A 23,965-nucleotide genomic window follows, 5' to 3' on the forward strand; every position below is an offset into this window, starting at 1 on the left:
TGGCCCCGTCGGTTAAGAGTCCGACTCTTGATTTCAGCTCTGAGACCCAGCCTCCCTAAGCATAGATCCTGCTACAGAGCCTCTCCCCACCCCCGCCGCGTCCCCCACCCCGTCCGCCCCAGCGCTGTGTAAAAGACCCTTGTGCCTTGAAATATCGCTGTGGAATATTAAACTCAGCAATCACAGCAAAATCAGAGCGACTCTTGAAAACTTGTAACCCAAAAAACACCGTATGTAAATGTTTGTTCCCCCTTTACAAGTGCAGGGTGACAAGGGGTGGAGGAGGTGGTTTCACACCCGGGAGAGTAGGTGGGAGGGCTCCATGTCCCCACCCCACCGCACCCCGCTGCCTCAGCTTCCTGAGGTCACTTCTGGCCACTTCCAGCACTCCTGGTACAGAGAGCAGCCCACTATAGTGTGGTCTTAGGGGAGAGGCAGTCAGCCCCCCTTCTCCTGCTTCCCCCACAGAGGCTGGGCTAGGTCTTGGGGAACCCCCCCCAAACACACGGTCAGGCCTGTACAGGCAGCAGTCATCACTTCCTCCCCCGAAGCAACCAGAGAGGATGCGTAGCCCCCCAGACAGAGCCCAGGAACCCATGGGGTGGCTGAAGAGATAGAGTCGGGCCAATGTGTGCCCCAGGGTACTGCACACATAGAGCAGTTCAGCAGCCCTCCCCCCAGGGCCTGCAGCTCCAAAGCCAAGTGCCAAACAGAGGGGAGCCGCAGGACTGGACAGCAAAAACCCAGCCACTAATGGTGGCCCCAGGGCCCAGCAGCTCCCTGGTGAGTGCCGTCACCTCTCCCCACAGTACTGCAACTGCAGGGAGCACCCCCATGCCCAAGGAAGGCTGGCATCAGGGCACACCTCATCACGGAGCCAGGGATGCAAAGAGGGCACAATCCCTGCTTGGTGGGGCGGAGTCCTGCGGGAGGTGGGCTCAGGCCTCCTTGGTCCCCCTGGGTCTCATCTCACCTTCTCACAGGGGAACAGGGCTGATGGGGGCCTCTCTCTCCCCATCTCCAACCATGTTTCAGCCAGAACACAGGCCCTGCCCCTGCATGGAACCTGCGGTCTCTAAGGAGCCAGGCCCGGGCCCCAGGCGCCCCTGCAGACGCTGGCTGGGACCTGCTGAGGGACCGGCAGGCACCGGGGAACTGAGGGGGCGGGTGCAGTCCTCTCCTCAGGAGGAAGCCAAAGAGTGCACAGGCAATTTTATTCAGCTGGAAATGGACCGGACAGGGTCCTTCTCCTTTGGTCCTGCCCCTGGCCAGAGAGCCCATCATCACGGTGGCCGGTGTCCCTGAGCCGGCCACGTCATGTCACCGTATACAGGTCCTCTCGGTGGTTCTTGCAGATCTGGTAGCGGCACGTGAGCTTCTGCGAGCAGGCCCAGGGCTTGGTGTGCTCCTCCCGCGGCGGGAGCAGGCAGGCCGCACTCCCGGCCAGCAGCACGTGCCAGAGGCTGTGGGTGTAGTAATAGTTGTCACTGGTCATCATGGAGGTGTAGATGGCAATGCCCAGAGCAGCCATGGAGATGCCGGGCAGGAGGTAGAAGGCCCAGCGCTGCCAGGAAGTGGGGTAGCAGTGGCGCCGGCGTCCGCAGCGGTACACCTGGAGAGAACCGGCCCGTGAGTGCAGGCAGAGAACGCTGCTGGAGCCGCAGCTCCCAGGATCCCTCCCCCCAGGTCTGGGCAGCGGGATGGACCGTCGGTGTGGCTGCTTGGAGAGGCCCCAAGGGCACAGAGACCTGGCATGGACCAGGCCCGGGTCTCGGGCACAAAGCCATGCTGGGCCCTCATTGCCCCCAGCAAGTTCTCAGCAGACATGCAGGACTTGGGCCCAGGGGCAGGAACATGGCCAGAATGGAGGGCCAGGCTCTGTTCCCCAAAGCAGGGGTCTGTGGGGGGCCCAGACTGTCTTCTCCCAATCACCAGGGGAGGGGGCTTGGGCAGGAGCGCTGGCCTGTCCCAGCTCCTTACCCACATGGTGACCATAACCACAAAGGCAAAGAGGCAAGGCCCCATCATGTTCCAGGCACCCCTGCGGTCCAGCTGCAAGGACATGGCGAAGATCAGCGTGCCCAGGAGAAACAGGACCTGGTCAAGACACAGGGGTGACCACAGGGTCACAGGAACCCTCAGCCAGTCGTTCATGACCACACAAGGTCCGGGAGGAACAGGTGACCTGGGCCTGGTCATTGTTCCACAGCCCCCACTGTCCCTTGGCCTGAGAGCTGCCGGCAAATTTTGTCCTGCTCTGCATTGATCCACGGATCCACTGATCTGTCCACCGGTGAACTTTTGAGGCACACACATGGCCCGGCAAGGTGCCAGGCCACGTGTCTCTGTCAGCCAGGACCAAGTGAGGCAGAAAAGTCCCTAGAGTGTCCTTAGCACCTGGGACTGTGGGAGCAGAGCTGGGGGCTCGTCAGGGAGGCCTGGCCTCGGACAGGCGCTCTAGGCCTCCTCTCTGAATGGGCCTGTGAGAAGATAGGCTGGGGACCTCACTTAACCCTGTCCACTACCTTTCTTTCCTGGCATCCCCAGGCAGCCAGCCCCTCCCAACTGGAGGCAGCTTCTTCCAGCAGGTGAACGGGGGTTCCAAGGCACAGCGGGTTTCTAAGCGCCAAGCCCTCTTTCTGGTCTAGTCCTCAACATGCGGCCGGCCAGGAGCCCAGGCACAGGTGTCGGGAGTCACTCACATGTTTCTGGGCTGCCTTCAGCCGCGCCATGCAGAGGATGGTGACCCAGATGGACACTCCGGAGCCCAGGAAGTCACAGTACTGCAGGGTGTCATAGCCCAGGATGCAGAGCACTGCCTCGCCGGGCTGGTCGCAGGCATGGTAGAACTGCGGGGCAGGGGTGGTGAGCTGCGGCCAGGCCCTCTCCCAGCCCTCTCCATCCCCGCACCCCTGCAGTGAGCCCACCGTGGAGAAGAACATGGTGTAGGCATAGACGGAGGCCTCCACCAGGAGCAAGCGGTGCACCGAGACGGCGATGGGAGCCAAGAACATGAGGTTGCTGAGAGTGAGAAGGAGGGCGGCCACCCGCTGCTGGGCTACCGTCTGGGCCGTGCTGTTGTCCGTGCAGCTCCACCCACGCCAGCCTGGGAGCCAATGTGACACCAAGGGGGCTGAGGCCAGGAGGCGTCCTTCTGAACCCCAGGGCCTTCCCCTCCCCGAGAGACCCACAGAGAAGCCCCTTCCTCACCCAGAAGCAGGCTGGCATGGGGCAGGGCAGGTGTAGGGCAGCTGTGGGCAGGGGAGGCCCAGGTCATCAGTGCCTGGGACGCAGAGGGGGTGGGGGACTGAGGAAGCATGGAGGAAGGAACAGGGAGGAGGCATCTGCCCTGGCCCAGCAGAGTCCCTCTCAGGCTCTGGCAGAGTGGAGGTGGACTCCCCAACCTTGCCCTGCAAGGCCCAGAGGCAGGGTGCCAGCAGGCTCAGTCGATGGAGCACACAAGGCTTGACCCCGGGTCCTGAGTTCAAGCCCCACCCGGGGTGAAGAGATGACTTAAATAAATAAACTTGGAACACAAGAGCCGGTGTCCAGAGGCCCGTGGGCCCAGCACTCACCAGCCTTGCAGCTGCAGCCCGCATACAGGTAGCTGTGTCTGCGCAGCAGGACACACTGGCCGTAGGGTCCACAGTCGTTCAGGCAGGGCACCAAGGTCAAGGTGGTCTCCACGAGGACCAAGGCCTGCTCACACTCCCTGTGAGGAAGGGGCCGCAGGAAGCCTAGCTGCTGACACCTGCTGGCCCGTCCCTCGTCCGGACTCTCGGCAGGCTCTGGGACACGGGAACCCACACCTGAGGCCCCCATGCTCCCAGTCCTGGAGGATGGCAGCGGCGAGCTTTGCTGAGTCTGAGACACCTTTTCCCCCCAACCCACCCTGAGGCCCAGTCTCCTGGGGCTATGTCCCGGACCGGTCCCCCTCCTTGGGTCCTGACTCCCGGGGCTGCAGCATGACGGGTGAGCACATGGAGAAGAAGCCCTCACAACTCCCGGAAGGCAAGGGGCCCCACGGGGCTTTGGTCGCTGCCCAACCTGGACCTGGGCAGCCCCATGCATGGTCCTGGTGGGAGCAGTCCGCCGCCTGCCCCCAGCCGGCAGTCCCCAGGTCTACTCACTCTGGATTCTCGGGGCACACAAGCTGCAGGGAGAGGTACCAGTTGTCCGTCTCTGGGTAGGGGATGATGAGGTCGGCCTTGTGCGATGCAGCACTCAGGGTCAGTGGGGAGCCCTGGAAGAAGGCTGCAGCGGAGGAGGGCTGATCAGCAGCGGTCAGAGGGGCTGGCCGGGGACCCTAGGCCGCACGCTGCCCGGGCATACCTGTGGTGCAATTGAGCGACGTGCTGAAGCTGAGGAAGGGGGAGGCGGCATTCACACAGATGGCGACCAAGGTGCTGTTGGTAATTCCAGTCTGGAAGGAGAAGCCATGCACTCGGCCCCAGCCCCAGAGCGGCGGGCTCCCACTCTGGTTGGTGCCGGGCTCCATTCTCCATGGCTTCTGCCGGTCCAGGGCCCTTCTAGAACCCTTCCTTCCAGGACGGGGGACGCCCAGCCTGATCCCACCCGCAGCCTCACTTCCTGAGGCACAGCCCACAGAACAGGCCTCCCTCTCCTCAGACAGAGCCCCTAATATGCCCCAGGGCCTGCGGGGGTCAGCTTGTCGCCCGAAAGGCCAACCTCGTCTCTGTGCCACAGTCAGGGCAGGAAGACTCAGGCAGCACCCCTGAGGCTGGGCGGGGCTGAGCCCCGGCTGAGCCAGGAAGCAAGGCCCTTCCCGGTCAGGGTACCTACCTTGTTGGCCCGCAGGGAGACAGTGAGGGAGCCCCCGCTGTCCATGCCGGTGTCCATGTACAGCCGCATCACCGAGGGCGTGGCGGGTCGCACCCGCACCCACACCCTGTCCACTGGCCAGAAGCGCACAGACACCACGTCCAGGTCTTCCCGAATGACTGGGTAGCTCGCCAGGCAGCAGGGGCCCCCATGCCTCCTGCTGCTCCCGCCCAGGCCGTGGCCGCCGTGGTCACCGGGGTGCGGGGGCAGCAGGCCCGTGGAGGCGTTGCAGCTCCCGTTCAAGCTGCTCTGTGGAAGGAGCTGGAAGTTCAGGGTCCACGGCCTGCAGGCTGTCAGGGGGACAAGGGGCTCAGCCTCGGGAAGGCCTGGGGATCCTCGGCAGGAGCCGGAGCCACCCGTGCCCGTCCTCCCCCTTAGCTCACCTGTGAGGGCAGCTACCGCCTGGAAAGCCACCAGCACGCGAGGCCCCGCCAGGCTCTTGGCTGTCACCTGCAGCCACCGGTCCCAGGGTGGTGAGGGCAGCAGCAGGCGGCAGGCCCCAGTGGGGCTGACGCACGTGAGCACCTTCTGGAAGTTTCTGGGCAGGGTGGCAGCGCCCACGGTGAGGCGCACAGGGCAGCCCAGGCTCCCGTTGGCGGCACAGCCCTGCAGCTCCAGCCGCAGCTCCTGGGTGTACTCAGGGATGAAGATTCTGTGGCCGCGGGGACACAGTCTTGCTCAGCCTCTGTGCCTTCCGCCAGCCTCCCGCGGCACCACGCCCGGAGGCTCGGCCTCCCCAGGAGCCCTACTCACTTGAGGTAGCTGGGATGGGAGAGGAGGGTCTGCGGAAGGGGAACGTCGGGCTCTAGGATGGAGACCTCCACCGTCCGCACCACCAGCATGTCAGGCTGGAAGACGTAGGCGCAGGTGGGAACAAAACCCTAGGGAGAGAGTGAAGTGTGGGGGGAAAGAACATGCATATGTGGGGGGCACGTCAGGGGCAGACACGGGAGCCGGGGGGCAGAGCTGGAGCTGACATAGTGGGGGGGGGAAGCGGGGCTGGAGCAGAGGCCCCGGCATTGAACGGGGTGGGGAAGGGGGGGGACTGGACCTGTGCGAGCGGGGCGGAACCTAGAGCAAAGTCAGCGAGCGGCGTGCACATGGTGAGGGAGCCTGCCCCTTCCTCCCCGGAGGGCGGCCCCCTTACCTTCACCTCGATCTTCTGGGAGGCGGGGGGCAGGTGGGCCGCCACAAACCAGTCCCCGGGGGCTGGGTGGGAGATGTTGAGGGAAGCGTTGCTGTCCAGCATCTTGATGAAGAAGGGGGACTGCACGGAGCTGTTGGCGGGGAAGCTGGTGCCCAAAGGGTTGATGACAGGAGGGGCGCCATAACGGAAGTACCTGTGGGCCGGAGGGCGGCACGGGCGTCAGGGCCGGGCCGGGCGCGTGGCGGGGGGGGGGGGGGGGGGGGGGGGGGGGGGGGCGGGGGCGGGCACCTACACAGTGATCTCCACGCTGGCGCAGGCGGGGCCGCTACCCCGGGACACTTGCAGCAGCCAGCGCAGCAGCACGGTGTCGGGGGGCACGCGGAAGTGGAACAGTCTGGCACTGCCATACCAGCTGTAGAAAGACAGCTTCTGTGGGGACTGGGAGAAATGTTCGGACACCAGCCTGACGTCTGCGGGGAGAAGGTGCCGTCAGCCAGGCCCCCACCTCCTCACGGGGCCCCACAGACAGAGGAGCCTGGCACACCCCCACCCCCCAGCCTCGTCGCTGCCCCACCAGCCAGGGCAGCTGTCCTCCCCTCCTGCAGCCCCGGTGACTCCAGGGTCAAAAGATGGAGGCTCACGGGAGGTGCTCAGGGCTGTAGCGCTGCCCCTGCCCCCACCCGTGTCCTGGGCACCAGACACCAGCAGACTCTCTCCCATCCCGCTCCGTGCAGTGGGCCACGCTGAGGTGAGGGGACTCAGGCCCAGAGGCTGGCCACCTGCTCAGGCCCACGATGACCTGAGCACAGCCAGACGAGAGCCTGAGTTCCGCCTCACCCAGAGAGGAGGCGAGCAGAGACCCTGGGGAGAGGAGAGCCCAGGCAGGAAGCCTGGCCAGGTGTGAAGATGAAGGGACAGCTGGCTCCTGTGCTCACGTGGGCGTGTGCCCATGCAGGGTGGTACAGAGACAAGGCAGGGGCCCCTGGCAGCAAACTGCCCCCAGCCCCAGCCTCCTAGCCCCTCTCAGGTCCCCACCTCTGTGGCTCCCCGGCTCCCCGCCCCTCCACACTCTGTAACTCGGCCTGTGTCATGCCAACCTTTCCAGAGCCAGCTCTGAGTCTTCTGGGACTCAGCCCAGAGACCACAGGACCCACCCTGATAAGGCCCCTGCTGGGGGTGTCCACTGACGGAGCGCACCCTGCCCCAGAGCAGGTATCTGACCCCACGTGTGGTGCCCACCCACAACCCTCCCTCTTGGGGATCCTACAGAACAGATCACCCTGAGCGTTCTCTGTGCTCCTGGGGATAGCTAACTGGGCGTGGGTTCCAGTCACAAGTGCCTGGGCTGGATGGCAGGGAGTCCAGCCCCAGCTCAGGCTCAGGCCTCATGCCTCCTGTGACCTTGGGTGTCCCTCTCTCTGAGTCCCAGCTTCCTTGTGAGTTGGCTAAGAGAGACAGCACCTCCCTTCAGGTGCCCTGCCCTCCAAGTTAATGGATACCAAAGTGCTTCTGGAAGAAATGCACTGTGGACACAGTAGGGTGTGACCTCCCTCTCTTCCAGGCTGAAGGCCTCTCCCTGCACCACTGGGCAAGTGGCTGGCTGACACCATCTCCATTTCCCCTTCCCCACCTCAACTCAGCCAGGGGCCCCTCCAGGTAAGCCAGGGGAGCAGGGGAGGGAGCCAAGAGAGCCACTCCCCTTCTGCCAGCCTCCTGACCCTCCCACAGAGGCAATGGAGAGAAGGTAGTGACCCACTTGCAAGGCCAGACTGAGCTCCAAAGGAGCCCCGCACAGCGGGGAGCTCCGGGGTAGGCTCTATACTGGGGGGGCGGGGGTAGGCTCTAAATCCAAGACTCTCCCTGTGGCCGCTGGCCACCAGGTCCCACTCCCCAGGCTGTGGACTGAACGCTAGGAAGCCAGGAGCTGCTGACCTAACACAAACCTCTTCCCGGGGGGGCTGCTTCAGTCCCTAGGATAACATGATGAGAAGGGCAGAGCAAAGGGCTGGGGAGCCGAGGTAGGACAGTCCCCCACCCCCACCTCAGGACCAGGGCACCTTAGAGAAACAGTCTGCCAGCTGGGCACCCAGCACCCTGGTCTGAAAGGGGCAAGGACTTCTGGCCGCTGCCAGCGCTGGAATGTCAGCCTGAGGGCACCTGGAACACAGCTGGTAGGTGTGACGTTTCAGCAGGTGCACAGGAGATAAGAGACCTGTTCAAAATCCCCTGAAGAGCCAGCGAAACCCCTTCCCAGGGCCACAGCTTGACCTCCCTGGCCCAGACCCCCACCCGGTTATCTTGCTGAATGCTAGGCCATTACCACATGACATCTTTCAGGGAGCCTCGGCCTCATGGACCCAGCCCTGCGCCACAGGCCCCTCCAAGGACACAGGGTCAGATGGAAAAGACAGAAAGTCCCCGAGCCTGTCCTGGGAACCCCAGCGAGGGCACGCCACCACACACGGGTACCCTGTACAGAGATCCCGCCCATGCACAGACTCCAGAAGCCAGGGCCACACAGGGCCTGACCTCTCAGCAGGCCTAAGAGGTGAGGGGCTGCCCCAAGTTTTCCATCTCCATAAGACCCCCACCAGCGAGCCCTCACCCAGCCCTGACCCCAGGATGGAGAAACAGGTGGACATAAGGAGGGCAATATCCCACGGAGCAATTCAACCAGGAGCCGATCTCCGGGGAAACTACCTTTCATTTCAAGCCCTGCCAAGCTCAGACACCAGAGGCACAGCCCTCAAAGAAACAGGAGCTTGGAGGGTTTCAGGGAAGGGGGGAGGGGCAGGGAGCCAGGAAGTGGAGGGAGAGAGCCCCTGCTGAGCGGGATAAGCCGCCTGCCGTCCAGGGGGAGGTGTGGGCTGGGGCCTGCTGTTGGGGGGGGAGGTGTGGGCCTCCTAGCATGGGCCACAGGGCCCTGGGGGAGACCCAGGCCACAGTCAGGGGAGGCTACTCAGCACCCACAGGCAGGACGGGGGGTGAGGGTGGGGTTGCAGAAGCCACCTCCTGGGGGTTCAGTCCAGGATGGGGACTCTCAGACAACCCTGGCCCGCCAGGCTCCTCAGGTCCACCTGGGAGTCCAGCCTGCGAGAAGCACGGCCAGCTGCTGAAAGTCACTGCACTTGGGTTGGCTAAGACTCTGCGAAGGATGAGGACGGGTCACCCACCTGGGCCCCACTCCTGGATCTAAGCAACTTTCTCCTAACTCCCAAGTCTCTGAAGCCAGAGGGGCGCCCCAGAACCGCATGGCACAGCTCTTCTCTCCCGCAGCCGGAGTGCCAGCTGCGTCCCCTGCGCTCCTCCGCCTCCCCGTCCCTTGGCCCGTGGGTTGTGCCCTACCTAAACGCGCCGGGAGGACCCGAGAGCGGAGGGCGCACTCCAAGGGGTCAGTCTGGACGAACTCGGCCCCGGGGACAGTGGAGGGGGCGCCAGCGTCCTTTCCACCCCCACCACTTTAACACCCGGCTCCCGCGCGGGGCCGCCCTGAGCCCCCCCCCCAAACCCCCTGCCTGGGGTGGGGACCTGGGACCTGGGCCCTGCGCCTGCGCCAGGTGAGCGCACAGGCGCCCCCGGGTGAGTCACAATCCAGACCCCGCCTCCCGGCAGCCCCCCAACCCGGCCGGCCCACGCCCCCCCCCATGGCTCCCGCGGGTCGGCGCCCGCTCACCGCTCTTCCTGCTGTCGCCGGCGGTGGCAGGCGGGGGCCGAGCGAGCAACAGCAGCAGCAGCGGTCCCGCCACCGCCACCGCCGCGCCCCCGGTCCCGGCCCCGGTCCCAGCCCGGCCCATGGCTCCGCGCTCGGCCCGGCGCTACCCGGACCGCGTCCTCGGCCGCCCGCCCCCGCCGCCGCCCGGGCAGCCACCGCCGCCCCTGCGGCCCCCGCCGCCGCCGCCGCCGCCGCCTCTGCCCCGGGCTCCCATCGTCCCGGCCGGTCCCAGCCGCCGGCGCCCCGGGCACTTCCGCCTGCGAGGCCCCGCCCCGCCGGGAGCCGGGACCGAGCGGGACTCGGGGACAGGGGTGGGAAGGAGGACGCTGGCGGGGGGCTGAAGCGGGCCGAAGGAGACTTGGGGACACAGGGGGAGCGCGAGGAAAATGGGTCAGAGGGAGGTCGCGGGCTGAGAGGGAACGCAGACTCTCCGCGGCGCGCGCTGCTGGGGCAGGCAGGGCGGGACAGGATGGAGGGTCACGCGGTGCGCGCGGGGGACTTGGAACCGAGAGGGCCGGGGGGCGGCGGGCTGGCGGGCTGGCGGGGGACCACGGCGCACGAGGGCGGCGGGCTGGCGCGGGTCCCAGAGGGGCGCGCGGGGGACGGGGTCGGAGGGGGCATCGGGGGGCTGCGGACTGACGGGCTGGCGGGGGACCACCGCGCACGAGGGCGGCGGGCTGGCGCGGGAATCAAGAATTCAGAAGGGAAAGGGTCGGGGCGAGAATTGGAACCCACTGTAGATCTGAGGCGGCAGGCGATGCCCGGATCGCCCCCAAGAGCTTCCTACAGTTGCTGGGGTGCACGAGAGGCCAGCGTCTGGGTTCCCCGAGTGTGCGCCGGGCACGCGTGATGAGGGCCTCCGAGCCGGGTGCTGAGGACGCTGGGGAGACTCGCGCCCACCAACCGTCGAGTCCTGGGCGCACCTCCGCCTTGCCAGCCTTAGCCTTGACGGTGTGCCTCCAGCCCCTCACAGGTGGGGTCCCCAGGCCAGGCCTCCCAGTCCTCCACACCACGAAACTGGTAAGAGTGTGTGCAAAGAACACCCTTTTATGGAAAAATGGAAAGGCTCCATGTCCGTGTGGGAATTTCGTACTCTATAAGGTGGCAATTTGCATCAGTGAGTGGGACTCACCCCTCACCCTTCCCATCAGGTTAGATTCCAAACCGGCTAGGGATTTCTGCCTTAAAAAAAAAAAAAGACGAAAACCTGGGGGAAATTTTTCAGATTCTTGGGGGACGCAAAGGTGTTTCTCAATAGGACCCCAAGCCCAGCCAACTAGAAGAGACACGGAAATTCAACCAGGTGAAATGGAAGCTTCCTCCAGAGCCAGACCACCACCTGCAAGTTGGACGAACAGTCCACGGACCGAGGAGGATCTGCTCACGTCGCCTACCACAAAGCACCAGTCCTAATAAGATTAATAATAGTTTATTTTCAGTCTTTTAAAATTTTATCTGTTTAAAGATCTTTAAATATTTTATTTATTTGTTTAATTACCAAGATTGATAGCAGTTTAGGACTGATAACAGGACACCTGCGTGGCTCAGTGAGTTAAGCATCTGCCTTCGGCTCCAGTCATGATCCCAGGATCCTGGGATCAAATCCCACATGCGGCTCCCTGCTGAGCAAGGACCCCCCCCCCTTCTCCTGCCTGCCACTCCCCCTGTTTGTGCCTGCAGGAGCGCTTTCTCTCTGTCTCTCTGACAAATAAGTAAAATCTTAAAAAAAAAAATTTATAAGTTTAATAATGAAGAGTCCCTACGAATCAATAACAAAATACCCACTCTGCAGTAAATCCAAGGAGACTCCCGTAAAGGATATGCAAATGAAGAGGAACAGTCTCCGACCTCCCCAGACTAAAAAGCGCCTAGACGTCTTTTTTCCTTATACCTAACAGATCTGCAAAGGTCAAAAAAGTTTGATCACGCTGGAAGGGTTAGACTGTGGGCCCACAGACATTCCTGTATTTGCTGAGCAGTGTTAGAGCATCTGGAAGCCTCTGGACTCAGCTCCCAGAGCGACAAGGGCTTTGCTTTGTTCCCCTCTGCATTCACCCTGTAGAGATACTCACAGAAGTGAGATTGCAGGATGGTACAGCATACGTCCCGATGTTGGTCATTAGGCAATGGCGCGTTCGAATCACGGACATTCATACCGTGATTCAAACACCGACACAGTGCGGTGGTAAACCAGGAAGCCCTATGGCCAGTTGAGAACGGTCTGCCAGATGGAGCCTTGGCTGAAAAAAGGAAAGGGCAGAACAAGGTGTATAGAAAGGTATCATTTTCAGAGGAAAAATTTTTTTTAGAAAAGGGGAGGGGTAGAGGGAGGGGGAATGAGTCTTGTAAGCAGCCCAGGCTCGATCTCATGACACTGAGATCATGACCTGAGCCCAAGTCAAGAGTCGGGCACTTAACCGACTGAGCCACTGAAAATTACATTTGCCTGCACCGGAGGCATAGGGTGACTTGGAAGCGTCCAGCAGCCAGTTATGCTGATTGACTCTCCGGGGAGGGAGCCCAATTGGCTTAGGATTGGAAGGAAGGATTTTACCTGTGGGTGTCTTTTGAATGTTGTGCCTCTTGGGGCAGGGGATTGAGAGTTTGCAGAAAGGAAGGGGGAGACACTTGACCCAGCCGGACCAAGACCACTAAAAGCTGCAGAAGGGTGGAGAGTGGAGGCCCAGGCAGGAGGAAGGCCAAGACGTGAAGCCACTGAAGAGCTCCTCTGTTCCGTGGGAACCTAGGCTGGGGCCTCCTCACCCCTGACCGCAGGGCACTCCCCGGGCTGCTGGCCATTCTCAGTTTAAAGGGACAGAGGTCAGTTGTGGGGTTTTGCTGAGCTTGGATGTTAGTGCCCTATGCTGAGTCCGAATCGTGCTGGGGCAGCAGCTGTGGTCAGCACTGGGCGCTGGAAAGCTCTTCCTACTCTGGGCTGGGCTCGGGTCCCCCACTAGCCCACCTCACTCTGGGGTCACTCCAGGGCGGCCTCCTGTGCCCCCAAGCTCCCCACCAAGTAGGAGAGGAGGTGGCAGACACGCTCCATACCACGGCTGTGTCTGGGGGCTGGTGAACTCATATATGGACTTGTGCCCTGGGCTGATGTCAGGAGACCTGTGCTAAGTGCGAGAGCACTGGCGGTGGGAAGAAGCCGAGGGCCCACCTGGCGGAGCCTCAGTGGGAAGACAGGAAGAGGCCCCACCAGGAAGGCCCTGTCTGCAGAGCCTCCTGCCTTCCACCGCACACAGATCAATGAATTCCAACCAGAGGAGTGGTCAACTGTTGAGAATAAAATGAGAGAAATACTAGAAAGAGACTTGGAATGAAGGGATGGGGAATCATGAGGGAGAAGGTACTCATTTGACTACATTTTTAAAAATGTTTCGTGCAGCGCCTGGGTGGCTCCGTCTTAAGCATCTGTCTCCAGCTCAGGTCATGATCTCCGGGTCCTGGGATCATCCAGCCTCGCTGGCTCAGCGAGGAGCCTGCTGCTCGCTCTCCCTCTGCCTGCTGCCCGCTGCTTGTGCTCTCTCTCACTCTCTCTCTGTCAAATAAATAAAATCTCTAAAGAAGTCATCGAGTCAAAAGACAAATGGGAGAATACATGTGCTGTGCGTACAATAATGGGTTGTTACACTAAGATAGAAAAGAAATTTACACACTGAAACCAAGACAACCCAAAAGGAAAACAGACTCAGGGCACTTACAACAATCACAAGAGAATGGGCTGGAAGACGCCACGGCCGGCATGAACCCCCCAGCTCGGTTGCACTGGTGAAAATTCCAGTGCTTGCGTGATTTTACACAAATAAAACCTCGGTCGGACTCAGGCAGGCAGCCCTCTCCAGAGGCAGGGAACAGGTGCCCCACACAGTGCCCCTGGGAATGCAATCTGCCTCAGCCTTTTGAAGGTCTCTGTGGCAACATTAGAATCAAACAAACCCAGGAGCCTGGGGACAGACACACAGGAATGGGCCCAGAGCCTGTGTCATTGCAAGAACCTGGGAACTCTACAAAGAAATCAGGATGTGTGCCGTAAATTTCTGCACAGCTTCTAGACGATAATCCGGCAGGATTATTGACAGAGTGGAGAGATGCCGTTGCCGGATAACATGGATCCATCCCATTTCTGAACTGGAATGTTCTCAGGCCCTCTCACCCGCTCGGTGGGTGTAGACCGAGGGGACTGCTGTCCACTCACACGGAGGGGAAGACGGAGCGGTGGACAGGGGAGATATTTTCTTCACACGCAAACCATGTCTGGCCCCTTGTGTTTGCTTTGCATAAAAATTTCAAAAGTTTGGGCGCCTGGGTGGCTCAGTGGGTTAAGCCGCTGCCTTCGGCTCAGGTCATGATCTCAGGGTCCTGGGATCGAGGCCCGCATCGGGCTCTCTGCTCAGCAGGGAGCCTGCTTTCCTCTCTCTCTCTCTCTCTCTGCCTGCCTCTCTGTCTACTTGTGATCTCTCTCTGTCAAATAAATAAATAAAATCTTTAAAAAAATTTTTTTCAAAAGTTAAAAAAGGAAAAAACCCTACAATCCAATTTTATTCAGCTAATCAGAGGAAGAAATGCAGCACAAGGTCTCTAAGACCTCAGGTAGAAGAGGAAAATGTGCAGGGAGCCCCCTCCCATTACCCTCCCCTCTGCCTGCCTCACTGCGGGCTCCAGGCTCCCTGCCCCCTTCCACTTCTTCTGCCCTCCCCCTTCCCTCCCTCCCACCCTCTCTCTCTGGTTCTTCTAGGCTAGTGGTGCGGCCACCCTGGGCCCAGCTGACATCTGGTCTCCACTCCCACAGCTCCCCTTCCAGCCAGAGACGGGTGCTTAGCCCTCCACAAACTGTGGGAATGCTTCAGGTCTTCAGACACCCTGGCTGCTCTCTTCCAACCTGCCTGTCTTAACCCTAACTCACATGAGCTCCTCCTCCAAGTGCCTCTTGTTCGGGAGTCCCTGTGAAGACCCCAGGTCAGAAGGAGCTCCCTGCTCTGTGTGCTCATGGCCTCCTGTCCCAACACCGTTCTGCGGGCTTCCTGTAGGAAGGGACTGGGTCACACCTTTTGTGATCTCATGGTTGCAGGGGGGGGATGCAAGCCGTCTCCCTTGTTGTCCCTGTGCATCAACTTGTTGGCATAAACTGGGCCAGGATCCCCCCAAATTTGCATTTCATAGCAATGTTTTACCCAAAAGTTTTGGAAGCAATGTAAGACTTTTGAATCTTTATTTTACCAAAATAAAATTGTTTTTGTTTTTGTTTTTTTTTAAGATTTTATTTATTTATTTGACAGACAGAGATCACAAGTAGGCAGAGAGGCAGGCAGAGAGAGAGAAAGGAGGAAGCAGGCTCCCCGCTGAGCAGAGAGCCCGACATGGGGCTCGATCCCAGGACCCTGGGATCATGACCCGAGCCGAAGGCAGAGGCTTCAACCCACTGAGCCACCCAGGCGCCCCAAATTGTTTTTTTTTTTAAAGTCCAACTATTATTATTATCATTTCATAAAGAAAAGGTCATTTTCCAACCAAAGAAGTAGGAAGTACATATTCTTAGAATTACATATAAATAAAGGTTAGCATATTTTTTTCCCTTTAAGTTCAGTGTGTGGTTCTTGTTCTTTTTTTTTTTTTTTAAGATTTTATTTATTTATTTGACAGACAGAGATCACAAGCAGGCAGAGAGGCAGGCAGAGACAGAGGGGGACGTAGGCTCCCCGCTGAGCAGAGAGCCCGATGCGGGGCTCGATCCCAGGACCCTGAGATCATGACCTGAGCCGAAGGCAGAGGCTCAACCCACTGAGCCCCCCAGGCACCCCAGTGTGTGGTTCTTCTTTATCCACATTTTACCTGGGCAAACAAATGCTTACTGTCCTGGGTGTTGGGCACTCACGAACCGGAAGATGAAGGGTACAGCAGTGCCCTCGGGCTCTTCACCACCAGTGAGCCCGGGATGAGATCCAAATGCACTGGAGCATGGTGACCAGAGCAAACTCCTGGTCCCCTTCTAAGAGGTAGGTGAAAGGGTGACAGGAGCAGAAGACACATGCTAGGGCAGGGGACCAGAGAGTTTTGCTCTGGTTCAAGGGCTCTCACTGGCATCCCTGACCAGTCGGCCTGGGCTCTCAGATGCTGGAGAGGCTACTTGGGGCCTGTCCTAGGGGAAGGAGTCCATTCTTCCCGGCTCTTCCCTCAGGGACAAACAGAGGTCTGAGTCCTGGGGTGCCTGACTGGCACAGTCCATTAAGCATCCAACTCTCAGTTTTGGCTCGGGATGTGATCTCAGGCTTGTGAGATAGAGCACCTCGTCAGGCTCTGTGCTCAGTAGGGAATCTCTTTGACTTCCTCCCTCCCTCCCTCTCTGCCCCTCCCCCTCTCAAATAAATAAGTCTTGAGAAAATAAAATAGGAGTCCCAAGAGGACTGGAAAAAGAGAAGGAGGCAGAAAAAAAAATGTGGAAAAATTAGGAGCCAAAAATTCTCAGATTTGGTGAAAGACATTACTCAACAAGTTCAAACAGCTCAGTGACCACAGGAAGAATCCCTACAAAGAAAACCGCACCCAGGGGCGCCTGGGTGGCTCAGTGGGCTAAGCCTCTGCCTTCGGCTCAGGTCATGATCTCAGGGTCCTGGGATCGAGCCCCACATCAGGCTCTCTGCTTGCCGGGGACCCCGCTGCCCCCCTCTCTCTGCCTGCTGCTCTGCCTACTTGTGATCTCTGTCAAATAAATAAAAATCTTTTTTTAAAAAAAGGAAAGAAAGAAAGAAAACCACACCCAGGCACAACAACTGGAAGGCAAACTTGAGCGGAAAGTGTTGAAAGCAGCCAGAGAAAAATGACATTCAAGGGAACAAGAGTTTGAATGATTTCTAACTTCTCAGAAGTCAGAGCAACGGAGGCCAGAAGATCCTAAAATGTCATCTTCAAAGTCCTGGGGAAAAATATACTCTTGTTAACCCACAATTCAATATCTCGCAAAAACATCCTTTTTTTTTTTAATGGAATTTTTTTTTTTTAAGATTTTATTTATTTGACAGGTAGAGATCACAAGTAGGCAGAGAGGCAGGCAGAGAGAGAGAGGGGAGGAAGCAGGCTCCCCGCTGAGCAGAGAGCCCCATGCGGGGCTTGATCCCAGGACCCTGAGACCATGACCTGAGCCGAAGGCAGAGGCTTTAACCCACTGAGCCACCCAGGCGCCCCTCGCAAAAACATCCTTTACAAATAAACAAAGTGGGGGCACGGAGCTGGTTCAGCTGGAGGAATGCGCCTTGTTTGATCTCAGGGTTAGTGAGTTTGAGCCCCACGTTGGGTGAACAGCTTATTAAACAATGACAACAACAGCAACGATGAATGGATAAAGAGAAGAGGGTTTGTATAGAGAATGCAATATTATTCAGCCATAAAAATAAATGAGATCTTGCCATTTGAGACAACATGGATAGACCTAGAGGCTAAAATGCTAAGTGAAATAAGGCAGGAAAAAACAATTGCTAAAGGATTTCACTTATATGTGGAATTTAAGAAATAAATGAACCAACAAAGAAGAAAGAGACCAAAAGACAGATTCTTAAATACCCAGAATGAACTGGTGGCTGCCGGCAGGGAAGTTAGTAGAGGCACGGGGGAAATCGAGGGAACAAAGAGGTACGAACGTCCAGTTATAAAATAAAGAAGTTGGGGAGCCTGGGTGGCTCAGTGGGTTAAAGCCTCTGCCCTCGGCTCAGGTCATGATCTCAGGATTCTGGAATCGGGCCCTGCATCGGGCTCTCTGCTCAGCCAGGAGCCTGCGTCCTCCTCTCTCTCTGCCTGCCTCTCTGCCTACTTGTGATCTCTGTCTGTCCAATAAATAAATAAAATCTTAAAAAAAAATAAAAATAAAAATAAAGAAGTCATGGAGATGAAAAGTGCCGCATAGGGAATGCTGTGGATGATACCATGACGTGTGCTGACAGACGCAACTGCACGCGTCACGGAGAGCATGGAATCATGTATCAGATTGTCCAGTCAGGACGTCGTCCGCCTGAAACCAGTGTAACATGTGCTCAGTATACTTCACAAAAAAAAAAAAAAAAAAAAAAGGCAGAGGAGCACCTGGGTGGCACAGTCAGTTGAGTTCCCCACTCTCCGTTTTGGCTCAGGTCATGATCTCAGGGTCATGGAAACCACACCCCCAATGCCCAGTCAGGCTCCACACTCAGTGCAAAGTCTGCTTGAACCTCTCGCTCCTCTCCCTCTGCTCCTCCAGCCCCAGGTACTCTCTCCCTCTCTCTCTAAAATAATAAATAAGGGGTGCCTGGGTGGCTCAGTTGGTTAAGCAACTGCCTTCGGCTCAGGTCATGATCCTGGAGTCCCGGGATCGAGTCCCACATCGGGCTCCCAGCTCCATGGGCAGTCCGCTTCTCCCTCTGACCTCTCCTCTCATGCTCTCTCACTCTGTCTCTCTCTCTCTCAAATAAATAAAATCTTTTTTTTTCTTTTAAAGATTTTATTTATTTTTGAGAGAGAGAGAGGGAGAGAGAGCGAGCACAGGCAGACAGAGTGGCAGGCAGAGGCAGAGGGAGAAGCAGGCTCCCCGCCAAGCAAGGAGCCCGATGTGGGACTCGATCCCAGGACGCTGGGATCATGACCTGAGCTGAAGGCAGCTGCTCAACCAACTGAGCCACCCAGGTGGCCCTCAAAAAATAAAATCTTAAAAAATAAATAAATAAATAAATAAATATATATTTTAAATATTTCTTTTTTTTTTTAAAGATTTTATTTATTTATTGGACAGACAGAGATCACAAGTAGGCAGAGAGGCAGGCAGAGAGAGAAGGAAGCAGGCTCCCTGCTGAGCCGGATCATGACCTGAGCCGAAGGCAGAGGCCTTAACCCACTGAGCCGCCCAGGCACCCCAATAAATAAATCTTTAAAAAAAAAAAAAGCTGAGATTGTCCAAGTGCATTTTAAAAATAAATGAATAAATAAATAAATAAAGCAAGACCAGACAATCTAGAAATGATTCAGTTCAACCTTAAAGACATGAAAAGTAAGTGGATGGGTGCACCTGGTTGGGTCCGGGGTTGAGCCTCTGCCTTTGGCTTGGATCATGATCTCAGGGTCCTGGGATGGAGCCCCACATCGGGCTCTCTGCTCAGCGGGGAGTCTGTTTCCCGCTCCCCCCTCCTCGCCTGCCTCTCTGCCTACTTGTGATCTGCCAAATAAATAAAATCTTAAAAAAAAAACAGTAAGTGGATGGACAGAGATAAATCATCTGATAACGAGTGTGAGGAACTCAAGGGTCTCTATCTTTACCAGATAAGGTAGACTTCAAAATAGAGATTATGATCAAGCAGAGGCAAAAATATTTTGTTGTAGTGGAAAATTCCCTTCATAAGGGAAGAAATGTGTGCACACGCCTCTTAAGAGAGCTTCCAGCTACATGAAGTAAAAATGGGCAGAATGAAACCACGAAATAGGCATTTGCACGTGAGGAGAGGGGACTTGAGGGCCCTCTCTCTGCCGTTGATGGAACATGCGAGAGGAAAACACCAGGGAAGACGGGGTATTCCAGCTGCGCGGTCAGCGGCCGTGAACTCACCGTGTTTACAGAGGACTGCATCCGACTCCGCAGAGTGGCCGTTCTTTTCAAGTTCCCCGAGCTAGATCAACGCTGGGCCACAAAACAGTTCTTGATAAACTGAAAAGAATTGAAGGGATACAGAATAGGTTTTTCTGACCACATGGAACTAAAGCAGACGTCCGTAACAGTGACCCGTCTGGAAATGGGTCAAAGCCAACCCCGAGAGCCCCTTCTGGCTGCGGGCTGGCAGGTGATGGGCACGGACAGCGGAGAACCCCGGGGCCCACCACTTCCTGTTACACGTGACAGGAACTTGCATGTTTATCCAAAGTTTAAAAACCGCTGGGAGAGGGGCCCCCAGGTGGCTCATTCGGTTAAGTGTCCAACTCTTGGTTCCGGCTCCATTCTGTCTTGGGGTCATGGGATCAAACCCCAAGTTGGGCTCTGTGCTCAGTGCTCAGTGTGCTTGAATTTTCTTTCTCCCTCGACTTCTGCCCTCCCTGCTGGCTCTCTCTCTAAACGAAACAAACAGGGCTGCTGGGAGAACCCAGTTCTTACCAGGATGGCAAGGGGACGCTGATAGCCGCAGGTGGCAGGGGCAGGATTAGAATCTGGTTCTCCTGCCACCTCCCCTCTCTCCAAGAACATTGTACCAAGACCACCAGCACTTTCCCAGGAATGTCCCAGAAGTCCAAGTTTGTGCTCATCCTAATGCCACACTGCACTGTCAGTCCTCCTCAGACGGACTGACACCCTGACACTGAAACCCAATGGGCCAAGCCTTGAAAGGCAGGGGCTTCCGGGAAGAGGGCTGGGAGAGAGCCCAGACCCCGTCCCAGCCCTGGCCTCTGAGGGAAGGGACAGCTGCACAGATCATAAGAGCCCCAGGGTCCCCGGACCAGGGAGGGTCAGACCACTCACACCTCCTCCTCCCTCCTTGGTCTTCGACTTGGGTATTTACTGCTGCACAACAAAATATCTCAGAATTTAGCACTGAAACAACACACACTTAGGAGGATCCACATCTAAGCTCACCAGGTCACTGTTGGCAGCCTTTGGGTCCTCACGGCGGCCGGCCGGAGACATCAGCTCCTTGGCCGTGAACATGGGACTGCCCACAACATGGCAGCAGGCTCTTCCTCCAGTGAGGACTCAGAGACAGGAAAGGAGACAGAGAGGGAGCGAGGGCGAGGAGGGAGCCGAAGCCGTTGGGGTTGTAGCCAGGGTGCGGGGTTGCAAGGGCACCTGACCGGGGGAGTCCCAAGCAGACCAGGCGCAGGAATGAGTGGTGCTGAAGCAGGAAATGGATCATTTCAGTGATGCCAACGCCGTGAATACAGGAGACTAGGGTCCCAAAGACTGTCTCCAAAGTGTGCAAATGCTTCCAGGTGTATATACGCAAAACGTGGGGTAATGGTGCGCAGTGAAAGTCAAATTGGTCATTGTCTTGGGGTCAATCGCCGGGTAGTCAGGGTCTTGCTGGCTCATGGTGGTCCTAACGGTCAAGGAGCAGTCGTGGTTCCCACCAAGGGATGCTTTGCCTTCGCGGTCTTCCCCCACAGCCAGAGTTGGAAAATCTGAAGTTTAGAATGGAGTAGCTTGGAGCACCTGGGTGGCTCTGTGGGTTAAAGCCTCTGCCTTCAGCTCAGGTCATGGTCCCAGGGTCCTGGGATCGAGTCCCACATCGGGCTCCTTGCTCAGCTGGGAGCCTGACTCTCCCTCTGCCTGCTGGTCCCCTTGCTTGAGCTCTCTCTCTGACAAAAATAAACAAATAAAATCTTTTTAAAAAGGCCCTTCTGAAATATATGATTTCGCAACATTTCCTTCCATTTTGTAGGTTGATTTTTCACTTTCTTGATTCCAAACTGTTTACCAAAGGTGGGTTTTGTCAGTTGAGAGTCTAACTAGCCGTACATGAATTTGCTTGGTCCACAATCTTGCTAATAGTTGGAATTTTCAGACTTCAGAATTTTTTCCTCAGGATTTTATTTACTTATTTTTAGAGAGAGAGAGAGGGAGAGTCGGGGTCGGGGAGAGGGAAAGAGAACCTCAAGGAGACCGCCTGCTGAGTGCAGAGCCCGATGTGGGGCTCCATCCCACAGCCCTGAGATCATCGCCTGATCTGAGAGCAAGAGTCAGAACAGGCTCCCCAAACTTCAGGATTTTTGGTGTGGCTTGGCTTGCATTTCTGTGATCAGTCCTGAAGCCGAGCCCCTCTGTGTGTGTTTCTTGGCTGTTTGGATTTCTCTGGAGAAGAGAAACCTCAAGTATTTGTCTGCCGTACCACAGAGTTATTGGTTCTTTACTCACCGACTTCTGGAAATAAGACCCTAGACCTATATAGGTTTTGGGTGCTGGAAACATTCTTTCCCATTCTGTGATTTTGTCTTTTTTTTTTTTATATTTTATTTATTTATTCGACAGAGAGAGAGATCACAAGTAGGCAGAGAGGCAGGCAGAGAGAGAGGAGGAAGCAGGCTCCCCGGTGAGCAGAGAGCCCGATGCGGGGCTTGATCCCAGGAACCCGGGATCATGACCTGAGCTGAAGGCAGAGGCTTAACCCACTGAGCCACCCAGGCGCCCCTGATTTTGTCTTTTTTCTTTTTTCATGGTTTGTGTGTGTTTTTGAGTAGATTTTGTTTTTTGAGAGAAGTTTCAGATCCACAGTAAAATTAAGCAGAAAGTATGGAGCACCATCCACCCTCCACACCCAGACGGGCACAGCCTCACTCACTATGGACATCCCACCTGGGCCATGTGCTACATTGTTACCATCAGTGAAGCTACACTGACAATATTGTTTGCCAAAGTCCACGGTTTTCCCTTGGGTTCACTCTTGGTGTTGTACATTCTGGATTTGACAAATGTGTAATGACATCTATCTGCCATTGTAGTGTCACACAGAATTGTTTCGCGACCTTAAAAACCTGCCCACACCACTCCTACTCCCCCAGCCCCTAACAATTACTGATTGTCTTTTTTTTTTTTTTAACTGTCCCCATAGCTTTGCCTTTTCTGGAATGTCATGTAACCTTTTCTGATAAGCTTCTTTCATCGAGTAATAGGCATTTTACCTTTCCTCCGTGTCTTTTTTGCAGCTTGGTAGCTCACACATGTAATTACTGCATAGTGTCCCATTGCAGGGATGCGGTGACACTGTTCATCCAGACACCTGCAGAAGGACGTTCGGTTGCTTCTGAGTTGGGCAGTTATGAGTAACACTGCTACAGATACACAGGTGCACATTTTTGTGTACATACATTTTCAAGTCATTTGAATAAACACCAAGATGCATGGCTGCTGGGTCACATGTTTAGTTTTCTAGGAAACTGCCAACCTGACTTCAGAGTAACTGCTCCGTTTTGTAGTCTCAGCAGTAATGAATCGGAGCTCCCATCGCTCACACGCTTGCCAGCACTTCGCGTCATCAGTGTTTGAATTTCGGCTCGTCTGGTATCTTCATGGTGTTTTTTATGATGTTCTTAATTTTAATAGGGTTGACTTTGTCGATATTTTCCTTTATAATTAGTGCTTATTGTGCCTTAAGAAATTCTTCCCCACAGAAAGCTGTGAATATATTTTCCCATCATCTGAAAGCTTTATAGATTTGCCTTTTGTATTTCAGTTTTTCATCTGCCTGAAACTTCTCTCTTTCTTTCTTTTTTTTTCTTTTTTAAGATTTTATTTATTTATTTGACAGAGAGAGATCACAAGCAGGCAGAGAGGCAGGCAGAGAGAGAGAGGGAAGCAGGCTTCTTGCTGAGCAGAGAGCCCAATGCGGGGCTCGATCCCAGGACTCCGAGATCATGACCTGAGCTGAAGGCAGTGGCTTAACCCACTGAGCCACCCAGGCGCCCTCTTTTTTTTTTTTTTTTTAAGATTTTATTTATTCATTTTATTTTAGAGATAGGGCGCTCATGTGCATGAGCCAGACAAGGGGCAGAGGGAGAGGGGAGAGAGAGCAATACTTTGGCAGACTCTGCATGCAGGGCTCTGGGCTGGATGCCCTGACCACAGGATCATGACCTGAGCCAAAACCGAGAGTCAGATGCTTAAGTGACAGAGCCACGCAGGTGCCCCAGGACTGTTTGATTTTTTTTTTTTTTAAGATTTTATTTATTTGACAGGCAGAGATCACAAGTAGGCAGAGAGGCAGGCAGAGAGGAGGAAGCAGGCTCCCGGCTGAGCAGGGAGCCGGACATGGGGCTTGATCCCAGGGTCCTGGGATCATGACCTGAGCCGAAGGCACTGGCTTTAACCCACTGAGCCACCCAGGCGCCCTCAGGACTGTTTGATTTTTAAGGTAAGCAGTTGCAAAGCACCATAACCTAACACCCTATCTTAAGCCAGTGGAAGAAGGTGGCTGCTTGTATTCAATACTTTACTGGAGATTCTAGCCAGAATGATCAATTAAGAAAATAAAATAAAAGGCATCCAGATTGGGAAGGAAGAAATAACTATCTCTAGGCCCATATGACATAATTTCGTGCATAATAAATCCTAAGAAATCCACTAAAAAACTACGGGAGCTAATAAATGAGTTCAGCAAAGTTGCAGGATAAGAGTTTAACATACAAAAGTCAATTGCATTTTTATACTTTCAAAGAACAATTAAAAATAAAATTAAGAAAACGTTTCTATTCACAGTAGCATCAAAAAGCACATATGATTTTTCAAAAACTCACTACCTAACACCGAGCAGATCTCCTATTTAGAA

The 23,965-nt window shown here is 56.3% G+C and overlaps 1 protein-coding gene across 3 annotated transcripts; it reads right to left on the reverse strand.

Annotated features, from left to right (window-relative positions):
- Positions 1-1,196: 1,196 nt before the first annotated feature.
- PGAP6 (post-GPI attachment to proteins 6) lies at positions 1,197-9,864 on the reverse strand. Of its 3 annotated transcripts, none has more exons than XM_047714036.1 (13): positions 9,663-9,860; positions 6,282-6,459; positions 5,990-6,182; positions 5,596-5,723; positions 5,226-5,494; positions 4,804-5,132; positions 4,333-4,423; positions 4,131-4,254; positions 3,576-3,712; positions 2,928-3,106; positions 2,703-2,849; positions 1,981-2,097; positions 1,197-1,612 (listed from the first exon to the last, which is right to left on the reverse strand). In XM_047714036.1, the coding sequence occupies exons 1-13, from the start codon at positions 9,781-9,783 to the stop codon at positions 1,316-1,318; spliced, it is 2,310 nt and encodes a 769-aa protein (XP_047569992.1). In that variant the 5' UTR covers positions 9,784-9,860; the 3' UTR covers positions 1,197-1,315. The 3 variants fall into 3 exon arrangements, with proteins under 3 accessions (XP_047569992.1, XP_047569994.1, XP_047569993.1); XM_047714038.1 differs by lacking the exon at positions 9,663-9,860 and adding an exon at positions 9,335-9,510; XM_047714037.1 differs by lacking the exon at positions 1,981-2,097 and having other exon boundaries at positions 9,663-9,864.
- Between the last annotated feature and the right edge of the window lie 14,101 nt (positions 9,865-23,965).

The sequence above is a fragment of the Lutra lutra genome, chromosome 18, assembly GCF_902655055.1.
Source record: "Lutra lutra chromosome 18, mLutLut1.2, whole genome shotgun sequence".
Taxonomy (NCBI): domain Eukaryota; kingdom Metazoa; phylum Chordata; class Mammalia; order Carnivora; family Mustelidae; genus Lutra; species Lutra lutra.